This window comes from Electrophorus electricus, chromosome 1 (assembly GCF_041902795.1).
Source record: "Electrophorus electricus isolate QZ-2024a chromosome 1, ASM4190279v1, whole genome shotgun sequence".
Taxonomy (NCBI): Eukaryota; Metazoa; Chordata; class Actinopteri; order Gymnotiformes; family Gymnotidae; genus Electrophorus; species Electrophorus electricus.
In genome coordinates this window covers 23,089,733-23,108,112 of record NC_137497.1, presented here as the reverse complement: position 1 = coordinate 23,108,112, position 18,380 = coordinate 23,089,733, and the positions used below count along the sequence as shown (strand labels likewise).

Genomic DNA, 18,380 nt, shown 5'->3' with positions numbered 1-18,380 from the left:
GGAAAGAGAGAGAGAGAGAGAGAGAGAGAGAGACAGAGAGCCGTAAGGGACTATGGATGTAGGGAGAGAGAGGGAGGGGACCAGGACTCCAGATGGAGAAGTGGAGACTCTCTCCCTCCATTCAGAGTCTGTCACAGTGTGGCCCTCCCTCCCTCCCCCCCCCTCTCTCTCTCTCTCTCTCTCTCTCTCTCTCTCTCTCCCTCCCTCCCTCCATCAGGAGTCTGGGTCCCCGTGTGCATCTCCCTCTCTTGCCAAAGCTTTGATAAAGACATTAACACTAACAACAGATGACAACAACAATATTATAACCGCTTACAATATTAGTAACAACAATAATAATAGAACTACAACACACCCAATACCAATACCAATAATAATACCAATAATAATAATAATAGCAATAATAATAATAATACCAATACCAATAATAATACCAATAATACCAATAATAATAATAATAATACCAACAATAATAATAATACTAATAATAATAATACCAATAATAATAATAATAATAATAATAATAATACCAATAATAATAATAATAATGTCTCTGTGTCTCTGGTATCTGACTCGGTCACTCACTGTCCCTCAGACTGTGGCAGGAGTGAACATACAGTGTTGCCAGTTCACCAACTCTTTATGTTCACCAACAACATACGGCAGCTTCTCCTCATCAGGGAGATTTTTAAACTCAGGGAATACGTGGCTAATTTTCTTAAAGAATTTAGTTCTAATCTGTCTAAATGTTGTACATTCATTCAGAAAGTGCAACTTTGTCTGGGTCTTATAGTCCTGGCACTGCTGACACAGTCTCTGCTCTTTAGGTAAACAGGACTGTTTATGTCTGCTGGTCTCTATGGCCAGGCGGTGGTCAGTGAGTCTGTACTTGGTCAAGGTGGACCTCAGTTTTGGATCAGACAGTGTTCTTAGGTAATCTGCCACGCTGTACTTTTGATTTAGGGCCAGATAACATTTTGATTGAGTTTCCCAATAAGTGATGTTGTTTGTAATTCTGGTGATTCTGACTGGTTTTACTGTTATTTTCTGGTCCTCAGCGTGTGTAGTCTTAGTGTGTGTTAGTGTAGTGTTACTGTGTTAATGCTGAACTGTATTTCAGGACCAGCTGAGTGAGGTGACTGTTCTCTTTGCTCAGCTCTTGGTACTCCAGACCTTTAGAATGATATGTTTGGCTCGCTGTGTTGTAAATGTGTCCAGAATTTAATTGCCCTTGTTTCTGTCTTTATTATTAATAGTATTAATATTATTAATAATCTCTGCCCAGCTCTGCCCCGTGTGCTTTGTTTGTGGTGTTCCTGTGCACCTTTAATGATGTTGCTCCACTTAAGAATACAATCATTAGGGACAAAAAATTAGTACCTTGGTATAATGAGCACATTCACAATTTAAATCAAAATACTCTCCTCACATGATGCAGAAAAGATGGTCCATGCATTTATTACATCAAAATTGGACTACTGTAATGCAGTAATATCTGGCGGTAACATTAAGCACTCCAAGTGGATACAAAAGAAAAGGTTTTTATTGGCTCCCAGTGCTCCAGTACAAAAGAAAAAACACATCCCATCAAAAACATACAAAAATGTTCAAAAAAGGAAAGTTTAGCATTTACAAGGATAAAAGTCCAGCAATCATAAATTCTCCAATATCAATCAACTTCAAAACTTCACTCTTGAATGTTCCCTTAAAAACTTAAATATGGAAAAACAGCAAATGAGGTGATGTCACTTCCTGTCTTTGGGCAGGCATATTCTCCATAAAAGTCCCCTTTAACACACTACGGTTTCTTTTCCCTCCAAAACAACATGGAAGTCTCTCCACAAAAATAATCACAGGTAAGTTATTTTTCTCTTAATCTACTTTTGTTTTACCTACTTCAATCAAATATACAGACTTTCCTGGCTAGATAAACATTATACTTAAACTCTAGTAACATATTATAAGAATAATATTTCATCTCAAATACTTACAATACATTTCTATAATACATTTCACTCATACTGTGTACAACATCTTTATCTGTGTCATTCCAACACTCAGAAAATAGAATGAAAAACCTTTCAGTTTCCAAAGATTTCCACCTTTAATGTGTAGATTTGTACAGAGTTTAACACAGTGAGATTATGATTCTACAGCTTGTGTAACTTGTAGAACAGTATTTATGTAATATGTATAGAAATCAACTGCAGCTCAGTCTTTTATTTGAGCATCATTTAGTGTGTGTGTGTGTGTGTGTGTGTGTGTGTGTGTGTGTGTGTGTGTGTGTGTGTGTGTGAGAGAGAGCAAAGTGTGTGTGTGTGTGTGTGTGTGTGTGTGTGTGAGAAACACTTTGCTCTTTCTCACACACACACACACACACACACTTTGCTCTGTGTGTGTGTGTGTGTGTGTGTGTGTGTGTGTGTGTGTTTTATACTCAGCAGGCATGTGTGTATGATGTTCACCAGTTGTGTGTGTAGAGGTGTGTGTGTTTCCCTGCAGATTCAAGTGTTCCTCCAGGACACAGGAGGCTATTCTAGCTCACACACACTGAGGAGTTATAATCCCAAACCCAAAACCCTGCATAGAGGGGCTCAGTGAATGTGGAGTGGAGTGTGTGTAAGTGTGTGAGTGTGTGTGTGTGAGAGGAGACGCTGTAGAAGAACAGAGTGCCGGCGGGCCAGTCCAGATACACTCCTACCCTGTTGGAGCTGGAGAGGGCAGAGATGGCAGTTCTCTTATTATTGTGCCAGACAGTGTAACTGTTATCAGAGCAGCTCAGACTCCAGGACTTTACATTACATCCAAACCTACAGTCATCACTGTCTCCTTTCCTCCTGATTCCTTTATATGTCACTGATATGTCAGCCCCTCCCCCACTCCACTCAACCTCCCAGTAACAGCATCCAGTCAGACTCTCTCTACACACAACCTGCTTACGGTAATCAAATCTCTCTGGATGATCAGGATACGACTGCTGCAGCTTCACAAACGTCACCTTTCTGTTCCCCTCAGACAGAGAGAGACGTGTGTGTGCTGTGTTTGGGTCCAGTGTGAGGTCACATGCATCTGCACACAAGAAGACACATTAGAGGAGAGATCACAAATACTGTGTGTGAGTGTGAGTGTACATTAACTTCTTACATTTTCTTAGTCCTGGTTTGATTCTGATCTCCCCTGCGTGCTCCACCCTAAAGAAACACACACACACACACACACACACACACACACACACACACACACACACACACACAGATAATAGTTCTGTCGCTCTTTCTCTCACTCACACAGATAATAGTTCTCTCTCTCACACGGATAATATTTCTGTCTCTCTCTCTCTCCCACAGATAATAGTTCTGTCTCTCTCTCACACAGATAATAGTTCTGTCTCTCTCTCTCAGATAATAGTTCTGTCTCTCAGATAATAGTTCTGTCTCTCTCTCTCTCTGTGTGTCACACACACAGTTATTAGTTCTCTCTCTCTCACACACAGATAATAGTTCTCTCTCTCTCTTTCGCTCTCTCACACACAGGTAATAATTCTGTCTCTCTCTCTTTCTCTCTCTCTCTCTCACACACAGATAATAGTTCTGTCTCTTTCTCACACAGAATAGTTCTGTCTCTCTCTCTTTCACAAACAGAAAATAGTTCTGTCTCTCTCTCTTTCGCTCTCTCACACAGGTAATAATTCTGTCTCTCTCTCTTTCTCTCTCTCTCTCTCTCACACACAAATAATAGTTCTGTCTCTCTCTCTCTCTCTCTCTCTCTGTCTCACACACAGATAATAGTTCTCTCTCTCTCTTTCTCTCTCTCCCTCACACACAGACAATAGTTCTGTCTCTCTCTCTCTCTCACACACAAAGAAAATAGTTCTGTCTCTCTCTTTCTCTCTCTCACACACAGGTAATAGTTCTGTCTCTCTCTCTCTCTCTCACACAGATAATAGTTCTGTCGCTCTTTCTCTCTCTCTCTCTGTCACAGGCAGATAATGGTTCTGTCTCTCTCTCTCGGTCTCACACAGATAATAGTTCTGTCGCTCTTTCTCTCTCTAGCACAGATAATAGTACTCTCTCTCTCTCTCTCTCTCTCTCTCTCGGTCTCACACAACAGTTGTCTCTCTCTCTCTCTCACACAGATAGTTCTCTCTCTCTCTCTCTCTCTCTCTCTCTCTCACACACACAGGTAATAGTTCTGTCTCTCTCTCTCTCTCTCTCTCTCTCACACAGATAATAAATCTGTCTCTCTCACACAGATAATTGTTCTGTCTCTCTCACACAAACACACACAGATAATAGTTCTCTCTCTCTCTTTCTCTCTCTCACACACAGTTATTAGTTCTCTCTCTCTCTCTGTCTCACACACAGATAATAGTTCTGTCTCTGTCTCTCTCTTACTCACACAGATAATAGTTCTCTCTCTCTCTCTCTCTCTCTCTCTCTCTCTCTCTCTCTCTCTCTCTCTCACACACACACACACACAGGTAATAGTTCTGTCTCTCTCTCTTTCTCTCTCACACACACAGGTAATAGTTCTGTCTCTCTCTCACAGATAATAGTTCTCTCTCTCTCTCTCTCTCTCTCTCTCTCTCTCTCTCTCTCTCTCTCGGTCTCACAACAGTTTCTCTTTCTCTCTGTCCCACACAGATAATAGTTCTGTCTCTGTCTCTCTTACTCACACAGATAATAGTTCTCTCTCTCTCTCTCTCTCTCTCTCTCTCTCTCTCACACACACACAGGTAATAGTTCTGTCTCTCTCTCTCTATCTCTCTCACACACACAGGTAATAGTTCTGTCTCTCTCTCACAGATAATAGTTCTCTCTCTCTCTCTCTCTCTCTCTCTCTCTCTCTCTCTCTCTCTCTCTCTCTGTGTGTGCACTGAGGACACTGTCAGCACTGACATCCACACGTCTCTCACACATCTGGAGGACATGGACAGTTATGTTCCAGTGCTGTTCACTGATTACAGCTCAGCAGTCAACACAGTCACCCCAACCAAATTGACTGAAACACTCACCATTGGACTCACACCCTCCTTCTGTAAATGGGGGCTGAACTTTCTAACAGACAGAATCAGTCAGTCAGAACTGCTAATGTACATCCAGCACAAGGACTGAGAACACTGGGACCCCCCAGGACTGTGTGGCCGCCCAGTATAACACCAGCATCATCAAACTGGTTTGACTGATTACTGGATGAGACAGCATACAGGAGGGAGGTGACAGACCTGGTGACATGGTGTCATGACAACAATCTCTCCCTGAATGTAGACAACACCAAGAAGATGATTGTTGAACCAAGGAGGAAGGAGAAGCAGCAGCACACACCACTACAGACAGGAGAGATGGATGTGAACTCCTTCACATTCCTGGAGTTCACATCTGTGAGGACCTCAGCTGGACCTACAACACACACCCCAAATCAGTGAGGACCTCACCTGGACCTACGACACCCCACATCAGTGAGGACCTCACCTGGACCTACAACACACACCACATCAGTGAAGACCTCACCTGGACCCACAACACATACACCACATCAGTGAGGACCTCACTTGGACCTACAACACACCCCATATCAGTAAAGACCTCATCTGGACCCACAGCACATACACCACATCAGTGAGCACCTCACCTGGACCGACAACAAACACCACATCATAAAGAAATCCCAACAGTATCTGCTGTGTCCTCTGTTTATGTACGATACACAGCATGACCTGCAGGTAAACACTCTCCTGACATCAGAACTCTGAAAATGTTCAGCTCTTGTTCACAGTTTTATTGACAACAGGAGGAAACGTGAAACTGAATCACATGAAAGACAAATCAACAACAAGCTAGCCACAACAAGTACCGATATACACAAAACACAATGCAGCAAACTTCACATAGAATAACATTATCCACCAAATAATGATCTGTGATTACAAATAACAATACAATAAACTACACACAACCACAATGTTTTCAAAAGGTATGAGATGTACGCAGACAACTGCATTAGCACGGCTATAATAACTACAATAACTATAATAACTAGAACTCTTGGAGTTGTATTCTCTCACTCTACGATCGCTACACACATGGACTGACTCACTGCTACTGACACCCTGTGGTTCTTAAATGAATTACAACTAACCTCAAAAAATGGAACAGAGTTTATAAACTCCTGACAGAACAACATCTGTACTTCCTGAGGAGGCTGAGGAAATGTAGCATGTCAACTAAAACTCAGCAGTTCCTACAGGAGAATGATGGAGAGTGAACTCACCAGCCACCACAGTATGATATGGGAACTGCACTACTCAGGAATGGAAGACTCAGTTTTCAGTATTTTCTCATTCTCACTCTTTCATACACACACAGACACCAACACAGAAACACATACGCACGCACACACACACACACACACACACACACACACACACACACACACACACACACACACATACACATACACGTAAGCACACACAAACAAACCCACATACGCATGCACACACTAACGTTCCATACCTGAGAGTGTCCAGTCTGCAATGGGGATCCTCCAGTCTAGCAGAGAGCAGCTTCACTCCTGACTCTCCTGGGTGGTTGTACATCAGATCCAGTTCTTTAAGGTAAGAGGGGTTTGACCTTAGAGCTGAAGCCAGAGAAGAACAGCCTTCCTCTGTAACCAAACAACCAGACAGTCTGCAGAAAGGAGGGAAACAGGTAGAGAGAGACAGAGAGTGAGATGCACTTCCAGAGCAGCCTGCATGGGGCAGCTAGAGAGGCTGGTAACTGTAGTTGGAGGTTCCTCCACTCTCATCTCTCTCTGGCGTCCTCCATGGCAGATGGTTTTGTTCACTCTTCTCCAGATCGCTGCTGTCTTTGTTTATTTTAGCTCTTATTTTTATTCAGCCCTTCAGAACTCTAGTGCACTATTAACCTACATCAGAAGAACCCCAAAGCTGGACTTACACTGTGTGATTTCAGTGGTCTTATAAGACTGTTACATGTCAGACTGTATGAGATGATGCCAGTAAAATCTTGGCAGAATTCTACATCTGGCTGTGATAACAGGAGTAAAAACACTGTCACATTTCTGGACCTGTGACTCAGAGATAAAGTCTAAGAATAGTAAGCCATGCATACTTTTTGGAAGTTGCAAAGCTGATGCCAGATTTTGACAAGTGTTTTCCTCAAAATCACAGATAGCTAGACTGCAAGTAGATACAACAGACATCACAATATATCCTACAGTAGATACAACAGATATCACAATATACCCTACAGTAGATACAACAGACATTACAATATACCCTACAGTAGATACAACAGATATCACAATATACCCTAGAGCAGATACAACAGACATTACAATATACCCTACAGTAGATACAACAGACATTACAATATACCCTACAGTAGATACAACAGATATCACAATATACTCTACAGTAGATACAATATTACAATATACTCTACAGTAGATACAACAGATATCACAACATACTCCATAGTATATAGTATAGTGGAATTATTTTGTCATTATGGGAATATCTCTGAGAAATAGATATCCAAAATCAGCATATTGTAAATGAGTACATGAATTCCTTTAATGGTAGTATGACTTTAATATGGGATTATTAAACTTCCGCGTGCTGTCCGGACAGCAGTCCCTCGCAGTCTTCAAACACAGACTGAAGACACATCTGTTTGTGGAATATTTAAATGACCACTGATCCTGCTCCTATGTTGACTAACTGAAAGTCTAGTACTTCTTGTAGGGTGTTTATTACTGTGATGTTGACTGCTCCTATGTTGACTAACTCTAGTACTTGTTTATTACTCTGATGTTGACTACTCCTGTGTTGACTAACTCTAGTGCTTATTGTTTATTGCACCGATTGTCTGTTATAGAGCTTAAATATATTTTGTACTTCTAGACATTAGCATTGATCCCTGTATTTCAACAGTATTCTAGTTCACTGGTATCTTGCACGCTAACCTACTTTACTGGCTAGGATCTGTTCTATGAGGAAATGACAAAGCACTTTTCTAAGTCGCTCTAGATAAGAGCATCTGCCAAATGCTGTAAAAGTAAATATAAATGTACTCTTATGTGGTCATGGAACTGTCTTGGCTTGATGGGACATTTCTGAGAAATAGATATCCAAAATCAACCTGAATGAAACATGAATTCACCCAAAGGTATTATTATTTTAATAGGAGATTATGAAAAATAGTAGAGTGAAATCTGTCCAAACTTACTCTGCTGATACTCTGCAAATTCAGTCTATACAAAATGAGTGCATTATTTTGCCTAAAGGGAGTTTGACTTTAATATGGATTTATGAAGACATTGTAGAGGGAGTGTCCAAACTTACTCTGCTATAGTCAAGGGCTTCTACTCACATGTGGTAGTGGAACTGTTTTTGCATTTTGTTAAAATTCAGAAAAATATGTAAAACGTCACACCCTCACCCTCCTCCCTCCTGCTCTTAACTACGTGAAGATCCAACCGCATTTCTCCTAAAGACTGTAACTTGATTGTTGCAAAGACAGGAAGTCCAATCTTGCTTATTGACGGTTTGGTCAAATTGTTGAGACTGTTAGCTGGTTAGATATCTGTGCTGAACAGTAAACAACTAAACAAATCAACATAGCTAGACTTTCTTTGCTAACATTACCTAGTTAGCTGTTATCCATGAATGACGATCAGAGATTCAGTGAAAAACTCATACAGGCTTTGTCTGTCTGTCTTAGTCCATCTACTTTTACTTTTTGTCTGTCCCTTTCTGGTATTTTCATTTTCTCTTGGAAATCACCATAGCAGCAAATATCCTCCAATTCCAGTTTGAGATTTTCTGTCATTTTCATGATCCACTACAGTTCTCTTCACCTCAGTAAGTTAAAACAGCTCCTCTGATGCCACTGTAATGATGTCATTCAATATTCTGCTGCCCCAGCCGTCCTACCACATATGTGATTGGATAAAATTACTGTCACTCAAAATGAGAAACTTGTCACTCATATTTCTGTTACTGCTGGATACAAGTGCTTCTTGGATATTCATGTTATTACTACCTTTTTTTTTTTTCAAATGGTACAATTTAAAAAATTTGTGGAGTGTTTTTATTGTACCTTTTTTAATACGTCAACATAGACTTCCTAAAAACACAAGGGCAACAATCACAAGGTTATTACTGTATTTCTAGACCAAACTGTTTTCTGCTGTTTCGTGTGCTCCCAGTTTTAGTTGAGAAAAATATTAGGAACATTATCTTCACTACATATAATGGTGCTATACTGTTTCTGACCATTCTGGTGCCCTACACACACCCAAACACACCCTGCTGCTACCACACTACAGTTACAGTGAAACTACAAACACTCCATAACTGCAGCCTGATTAGATTTAATAGACAGACTGAATACAGGCATGCTAATAGAACACAGATTTGTACCTTCAGTTTCCAGAGTTGGTTCTGTCCTAGAACAACTCCCCCAGGTCATTGTGCCAGTGTTGGGTAGTGTAGTCTATTGTGTGGCTGTGTGTATCAACATAAAATATTGTGGGTGTAGAAGATTACTGTACATTCACTGAGTGGATTTGAACTTGTTACATCTACTACTGTATTTTCTTTTCCCTCTTATGGCTTATGTTTAATGAAGACAGGTTTGGGGTGGAGCATGTGTTGGGTTTGGCTTTTATTTGGCATGTTTGTAGATCTCTATTACTTTTTTGTAATAATGGTTTGTGCTCAGAATAAAGTGTCTGTTGTGGTCTCTCCCCCTACACTGGCACATAACAGAGATGTATAAAGGTTGGTATCTCTCTCTAATCATCTGCAGCTGAAATAACCAGCAACTGAAGATGGCTGTCTCCAACACTCCTTTATCATTTATCAAACACTAAGATAATACTGGTGATTTTCTTCATAATTTGTGAACCCTAAAGACAGCCATGTTACTATATTGTATGGGATGTAGCTTGGACACATATTAATGTGCACCATATTAAAACTGTAGCATAACCATTGTATTAGAGTGTTGCTATGAACAATGCATTAAATAAGAGTTTTACACATTTTTTTTTTTTTTTTTTTTTTTTTTAACAGAACAGTGCCTTGACTCTCCCACTATTTGTATTTTATATCTTTTCCCTGCAAAACACCTTCACTATTGTTTCTGAACTTCTGAGCCCTCCAGACATCTTGTGGTTTTAAGTATTTTCTGTGGTCAGTGTTTGTTCTCCTGTATGGAGGAAGCAGAAAGACAAGGAGCAGAGCAAGGGGTCCAGTGAGGAGCACATTCCATCAGTGGGGGTCACACACAGATAATAGTTCTGCCTCTCTAACACACACAAATAGATCTGTCAGTCTCTCTCTCTCTATTTCACACACACACAAACTCACAGATAATAGTTCTGTCTCACACTTACAAATAATAGATCTGTCTCTCTCTCTGTCTCTCTCTATTTCTCTCTCATATATACACACACACACACACACACACACACAGATAATAGTTGTGTCTCTCTCTCCCTCTCTCTCTTTCTCTCACACACACACACACACACACAAACAAATAATAGTGCGGTCTCTCCCTCACATACACGTTTCAATTGAGGTGAAGCATTATAAACAGTAAATGAAACATACTTGTGTCAATCTGTGTAATAAAAAAGATTTCAAACAGTAGTCATATTGGCCCTGAACTAAACAGTGTGAGGTCTGGTTTACTGTGTATATACATTAGTCATATTGGCCCTGAACTAAACAGTGTGAGGTCTGGTTTACTGTGTATATACAGTAGTCATATTGGCCGTGAACTAAACAGTGTGAGGTCTGGTTTACTGTGTATAAACAGTAGTCATATTGGTCCTGAACTAAACAGTGCGAGGTCTGATTTAATTGTGTGTGTGGTTATATTTCTACATGTAGTTATATTGCTACATTTGGTTAGAATTCTACATGTGATTATAATTCTACGTGTGGTTATATTTCTACGTGTGGTTATAATTCTCAGTGTATCTGAATTATGTAGTATCAAATGATGAATTATGGGTGCAGAAATGTCTGATCTAAAGTTCTGATGTAATACAAAACACCACACATGCTATGCACCACACACACACACACACACACACACACACACACACACACACACACACACACATTTCACTCCTCTCCTCCTAATCTCCTGATTACTGATTACTGTGTCTTTCTTTCTCTCTTGTAATTAAGTTCACAGGTTCACTCATCCAGTGCTGAACATTGTTCCTCACTACTGTGTTCAGTTGTCCTGAGTTTACTGTCAGCTGTCTGCTCAGTTTCTCTCTCTGCTGACTCCACGTCTTCTACCATCACTGTTCTATTTTAGTTTGATGTCTCTGGCTTGATGAAAAAATTAGCAGCCAACATTTACTCCTAAGTCAAGCTAATATGACGTTAGCGTGAGGTATCTAGGTGTAGTAACCAACAATATACTGTAACTTGGCAGCCGGCAATATTAGCCGGCTACATGTTTCATAAAAACACCCGTGGAGAGAGATCACAGGTTTATCTTAAGGAATAACCAATAAACCTTTCAGGTCTATTGAATGAATATTAACTTGTTGCGTTCTTTCCTCCAGCACGGCTGTCAGATCAGCTCATCTCAACATGTGTTGAACACACGGTGTAAATCATAATGAGAACAGGGTCTCCCTCCCAAAAACACAAGGGAATTGTGTGATTGTAAAAGAGTCCTGTAATGTGTCCAGAACCTCAATGGTTCAGCTTTAAATGTTTTAATTAAGATTTTAAGGGCTTGTATTTGCAGAGAGATTAGAATGACTGATGTTTACAGTGTTTCCATACATAAACTAGATAAAATCACTCAGTAAAAATCTTAAATTAAAACACTTCATTTTACCACGGTGTTGTTGGGAGTTTCTGAATATATTCATCTTGTAAGACATTTTGCAAAATTTCTGCTCTCAGGTGACCAAAAGTGCAGCTTGTAGACAAAATGCCAAAGCGCCTGGTTGAAGCAGCATTGTAATAAATACACCTGTACACGTGGACAAGGACTCATCTGTGTCTCCTCTTTACAATGTTATATTTCTCTTATAGACTTGAAAATCTGCTCATGCATCACAAATGTAACTCTTTGTCTCCACAGTGTGGTCATTTAATGAAATGTAGTGAGGTTTCAACAGAAAACTCTATTTAGAAATATTTAAAGAAGACAACTTTATAATATAATATAAAAGTGTACATTTCCTTGCATTGCCTTGCCTGGCAATGTTTGTTTAATACTGTACTATAAGGGAGTTGTCACTGACCTTTTTAAAATGGCTCTTTATTTACATTCAAAAATATAAACTCACCCGAGAATCACCAGTTTACATTGTGAACTCTTCAGTCCAGCACAGAGCTGCTCCACTCCTGAATTCTGCAGGTCATTATTATTCATCTCCAGTTCTCTCAGTGAGTTTTCTGTTTGTAGAACTGATGTGAGAGATTTGCAAGACTCTTCCGTGAGACCACAGCCAGATAGTCTGTAAAAGAGTAAATACAGTAAATAATGTAGTTCATTCAGAGGATGATGAATTAAAAAATCTGAACTGCTAATAAAAATGTAAAGAAGAGCTGGATAGGTCTGGAACACACTGATACATTTTCAGCCTTTTAATTTCACAAACACAGTAACATTTCTACACTACCGTGTCTTCATCAAAGAGAAAATGGACAAAGACATGACAAATAACATTCATTAGCAACCTAAGACAGGTGACCACATAATGGATGGTTGGTTCATAGGTCAGTGAATGGCAGTTACCATAATCAGAGTCCAAATATCAAAATATCCCACCCCTAACACCATAACAGGAAACAGAACAACATAGATCTCATTCAATGTTTCACAAATACAAATACACTAATATACAAACAGAAAATATTGTTGGAAGACAGGCAGAGTAGTGATTATGGAGGAATAAACACTGCAGTAGTGATTATGAAGGAATAAACACTGCAGTAGTGATTATGGAAGAATAAACACCGCAGAAGTGATTATGGAGGAACAAACACCGCAGTAGTGATTATGGAGGAATGAACACCGCAGTAGTGATTATGGAGGAATGAACACTGCAGTATTGATTGGACAGAATGCAGGCAGCATAATCTTTTACTAGTGTTTACATTCCTGTGCTCACACTATGAGTCACTGAACATGAAACATTCTCCTCTGCCTTTGCTTTTCCCAGTGAGGTCCTGAGTTCTGTCTTTGTGCTGCACCGAGAATCCCGGAGGCTCAATAGCTGAGTCAGGGACCCCATCAGTCAGTCAGGTGTGTGTGAGGCAGTCCCCATCAGTCAGTCAGGTGTGTGTGTGTGACTCAGACCCAATCAGTCAGTTAAATGTGTGTGAGGCAACTATCTCATGTCTGCTGTTGACAAAAAATTTGTCCCTGGAGTTTGTCCTTCAAGGACTGTATGTGTACAGTAAAATAATGGTGAGAAGAGGACCGTTCACATGATGATTCAGTTGGATCAGAACTTCAACTCACAATATCGTTACTTCACACAACTAATTTATTCAGTAAAATCAACCATTTACATTAACACAAAAAAACAACTAAACAAGTCAGCAGCCCTTTTTGGGGCTACAGTGAGAGTGGACACAGCTGACACTACAACAGACCTGTGGGGCTACAGTGAGAGTGGACACAGCTGACACTACAGCAGACCTGTGGGGCTACAGTGAGAGTGGACACAGCAGACACTACAGCAGACCCGTGGGGCTACAGTGAGAGTGGACACAGCCGATACTACAGCAGACCTGTGGGGCTACAGTGAGAGTGGACACAGCTGACACTACAGCAGACCTGTGGAGCTACAGTGAGAGTGGACACAGCTGACACTACAACAGACCTGTGGGGCTACAGTGAGAGAGGACACAGCTGACTCCTCTGTCTCTGTCTGCTGTGTTCACTCTCTTCCATGTCCTCCTCCTGGACACTTTCACCATCAAGTTCTGTCTTTTCTCTCTCCTGCTGTCTTCTTACTAAAGAAGGTTGCCATGGCAATAGCATTACTTTTTCTCTTCATCCTGGTTGTTTTCTGTCTCTATATACTAACTGTATACGAACAAGCAGGAGTATTTTATATTCTAGCAATTTCCTTAGATTTAAGGAAGCTAACATTAGCTTCATTAGCTTTATTACAGTACATCAGGCACCCAGTGAGACACACACACACACACACACACACACACACACACACACACACACACACACACACACACACACACACACTTCACTCCTTCTCTCCTCCTAATCTCCTGATTACTGAGTCTTGTGTGTCTTTCCTTCTCTCTTGTAATTAAGTCCACAGGTTCACTCGTCCAGTGCTGAACATTGTTCCTCACTACTGTGTTCAGATGTCCTGAGTTTACTGTCAGCTGTCTGCTTAGTTTCTCTCTCTGCTGACTCGACGTCTTCTACCATTACTGTTCTATTTTAGTTTGATGTCTCTGGCTTGATGAAAAAATTAGCAGCCAACATTTACTCCTAAGTCAAGCTAATATGACGTTAGCGTGAGGTATCTAGGTGTAGTAACCAACAATATATTGTAACTTGGCAAGCTTAAGGTTACTAATATTAGCCGGCTACATGTTTCATAAAAACACCCGTGGAGAGAGATCACAGGTTTATCTTAAGGAATAACCAATAAACCTTTCAGTTCTATTGAATGAATATTAACTTGTTGCGTTCTTTCCTCCAGCACGGCTGTCAGTTCAGCTCATCTCAACATGTGTTGAAAACACAATGTAAATCATAATAAGAACAGGGTCTCCCTCCCAAAAGCACAAGGGAATCGTGTGATTGTAAAAGAGTCCTGTAATGTGTCCAGAACCTCAATGGTTCAGCTTTAAATGTTTTAATTAAGATTTTAAGGGCTTGTATTTGCAGAGAGACTGATGTTTACAGTGTTTCCATACATAAACTAGATAAAATCACTCAGTGAAAATCTTACATTAGAACACTTCATTTTACAACACTGTTGTTGGGAGTTTCTAAATATATTCATCCTGTAAGATATTTTGCAAAATGTCTGCACTCAGGTGACCAAAATTGCAGCTTGTGGACAAAATGCCAAAGCGCCTAGTTGAAGCAGCATTGTAATAAATACACCTGTACATGTGGACAAGGACTCATCTGTGTCTCCTCTTTACAATGTTATATTTCTCTTATAGACTTGAAAATCTGCTCATGCATCACAGATGTAACTCTTTGTCTCCACAGTGTGGTCATTTAATGAAATGTAGTGAGGTTTCAACAGAAAACTCTATTTAGAAATATTTAAAGAAGACAACTTTATAATATAATATAAAAGTGTAAATTTCCTTGCATTGCCTTGCCTGACAATGTTTGTTTACTACTCTACTATAAGGGAGTTGACACTGACCTTTTTAAAATGCCTCTTTATTTACATTCAAAAATAGTCACAGAAACTCACCCGAGAATCTCCAGTTTACAGTGTGAACTCTTCAGTCCAGCACAGAGCTGCTCCACTCCTGAATTCTCCAGGTCATTATTATTCATCTCCAGCTCTCTCAGTGAGTTTTCTGTTTGTAGAACTGATGTGAGAGATTTGCAAGACTCTTCCGTGAGACCACAGCCAGATAGTCTGTAAAAGAGTAAATACAGTAAATAATGTAGTTCAGTCAGAAGATGATGAATTAAAAGATCCGAACTGCTAATAAAAATGTAAAGAAGAGCTTGAAAGGTCTGGAACACTGATACATTTTCAGCCTTTTAATTTCACAAACACAGTAACATTTCAACACTACAGTGTCTTCATCAAAGAGAAAATGGACAAAGACATGACAAATAACATTCATTAGCAACCTAAGACAGGTGACCACATAATGGATGGTTGGTTCATAGGTCAGTGAATGGCAGATACCATAATCAGAGTCCAAATATCAAAATATCCCACCCCTAACACCATAACAGGAAACAGAAGAACATAGATCTCATTCAATGTTTCACAAATACAAACACACTAATATACAAACAGAAAGAATTGTTGGAAGACATGCAGAGTAGTGATTATGGAGGAATAAACACTGCAGTAGTGATTATGGAGGAATAAACACCGCAGTAGTGATTATGGAAGAATAAACACCGCAGTAGTGATTATGGAGGAACGAACACCGCAGTAGTGATTATGGAGGAATGAACACTGCAGTATTGATTGGACAGACTGCAGACAGCATAATCTTTTACTAGTGTTTACATTCCTGTGCTCACACTATGAGTCACTGAACATGAAACATTCTCCTATGCCTTTGCTTTTCCGAGTGAGGTCCTGAGTTCTGTCTTTGTGCTGCACCGAGAATCCCGGAGGCTCAATAGCTGTGTCAGGGACCCCATCAGTCAGTCAGGTGTGTGTGAAGCAGTCCCCATCAGTCAGTCAGGTGTGTGTGTGTGACTCAGACCCAATCAGTCAGTTAAATGTGTGTGAGGCAACTATCTCATGTCTGCTGTTGACAAAAAATTTGTCCCTGGAGTTTGTCCTTCATGGACTGTATGTGTACAGTAAAATATTGGGGAGAAGAGGACCGTTCACATGATGTTTCAGTTGGATCAGAACTTCAACTCACAATATCGCTACTTCACACAACTAATTTATTCAGTAAAATCAACCATTTACATTAACACAAAAAAAACAACTAAACAGGTCAGCAGCCCTTTTTGGGGCTACAGTGAGAGTGGACACAGCTGACACTACAGCAGACCTGTGGGGCTACAGTGAGAGTGGACAAAGCTGACACTACAGCAGACCTGTGGGGCTACAGTGAGAGTGGACAAAGCTGACACTACAGCAGACCTGTGGGGCTACAGTGAGAGTGGACACAACGGACATTACAGCAGACCTGTGGGGTTACAGTGAGAGTGGACACAGCCGATACTACAGCAGACCTGTGGGGCTACAGTGAGAGTGGACACAGCCGATACTACAGCAGACCTGTGGGGCTACAGTGAGAGTGGACACAGCTGATACTACAGCAGACCTGTGGGGCTACAGTGAGAGTGGACACAGTTGGCTCCTCTGTCTCTGTCTGCTGTGTTCACTCTCTTCCATGTCCTCCTCCTGGACACTTTCACCATCAAGTTCTTCTGTCTTTTCTCTTTCCTGCTGTCTTCTTACTAAAGAAGGTTGCCATGGCAATAGCATTACTCTTTCTCCTCATCCTGGTTGTTTTCTGTCTCTATATACTAACTGTAAACAAACAAGTAGGTGTATTTTATATTCTAGCAATTTCCTTAGCCTCATTAGCTTTGTTACAGTACATCAGGCACCCAGCATGCCACACACACACACACACACACACACACACACACACACACACACACACACACACTTCACCCCTTCTTTCCTCCTAATCTCCTGATTACTGACTACTGTGTCTTGTGTGTCTTTCCTTCTCTCTTGTAATTAAGTCCACAGGTTCACTCATCCAGTGCTGAACATTGTTCCTCACTACTGTGTTCAGATGTCCTGAGTTTACTGTCAGCTGTCTGCTTAGTTTCTCTCTCTGCTGACTCAACGTCTTCTACCATCACTGTTCTATTTTAGTTTGATGTCTCTGGCTTGATGAAAAAATTAGCAGTCAACATTCACTCCTAAGTCAAGCTAATATGACGTTAGCGTGAGGTATCTAGGTGTAGTAACCAACAATATACTGTAAATTGGCAAGCTTAAGGTTACTAATATTAGCCGGCTACACGTTTCATAAAAACACCCGTGGAGAGAGATCACAGGTTTATCTTATGGAATAACCAATAAACCTTTCAGGTCTATTGAATGAATATTAACTTGTTGCGTTCTTTCCTCCAGCACGGCTGTCAGATCAGCTCATCTCAACATGTGTTGAACACATGATGTAAATCATAATAAGAACAGGGTCTCCCTCCCAAAAACACAAGGGAATTGTGTGATTGTAAAATTGTCCTGTAATGTGTCCAGAACCTCAATGGTTCAGCTTTAAATGTTTTAATTAAGATTTTAAGGGCTTGTATTTGCAGAGAGATTAGAATGACTGATGTTTACAGTGTTTCCATACATAAACTAGATAAAATCACTCAGTGAAAATCTTACATTAGAACACTTCATTTTACCACACTGTTGTTCGGAGTTTCTAAATATATTCATCCTGTAAGATATTTTGCAAAATGTCTGCACTCAGGTGACCAAAATTGCAGCTTGTGGACAAAATGCCAAAGCGCCTAGTTGAAGCAGCATTGTAATAAATACACCTGTACACGTGGACAAGGACTCATCTGTGTCTCCTCTTTACAATGTTATATTTCTCTTATAGACTTGAAAATCTGCTCATGCATCAC

The 18,380-nt window shown here is 40.3% G+C and overlaps 1 protein-coding gene across 3 annotated transcripts in view; it reads right to left on the bottom strand.

The window, feature by feature from the left end:
* Positions 1–1,723: 1,723 nt before the first annotated feature.
* Positions 1,724–18,380, bottom strand: part of LOC145657516 (NACHT, LRR and PYD domains-containing protein 3-like) — a 37,776-nt gene continuing 21,119 nt past the window's right edge. For 2 of the 3 annotated variants that reach the window (XM_081712749.1, XM_081712745.1), the window contains 5 exons: positions 15,487–15,657; positions 12,355–12,525; positions 6,513–6,686; positions 3,145–3,191; positions 1,724–3,069 (listed from right to left, as the gene is read on the bottom strand). In XM_081712749.1, coding sequence (XP_081568875.1) covers positions 2,537–3,069; positions 3,145–3,191; positions 6,513–6,686; positions 12,355–12,525; positions 15,487–15,657 — 1,096 coding nt within the window. In that variant the 3' untranslated portion in view covers positions 1,724–2,536. The remainder of the gene's footprint in view (positions 3,070–3,144; positions 3,192–6,512; positions 6,687–12,354; positions 12,526–15,486; positions 15,658–18,380) is intronic. The other variant, XM_081712757.1, reaches the window with a different exon arrangement.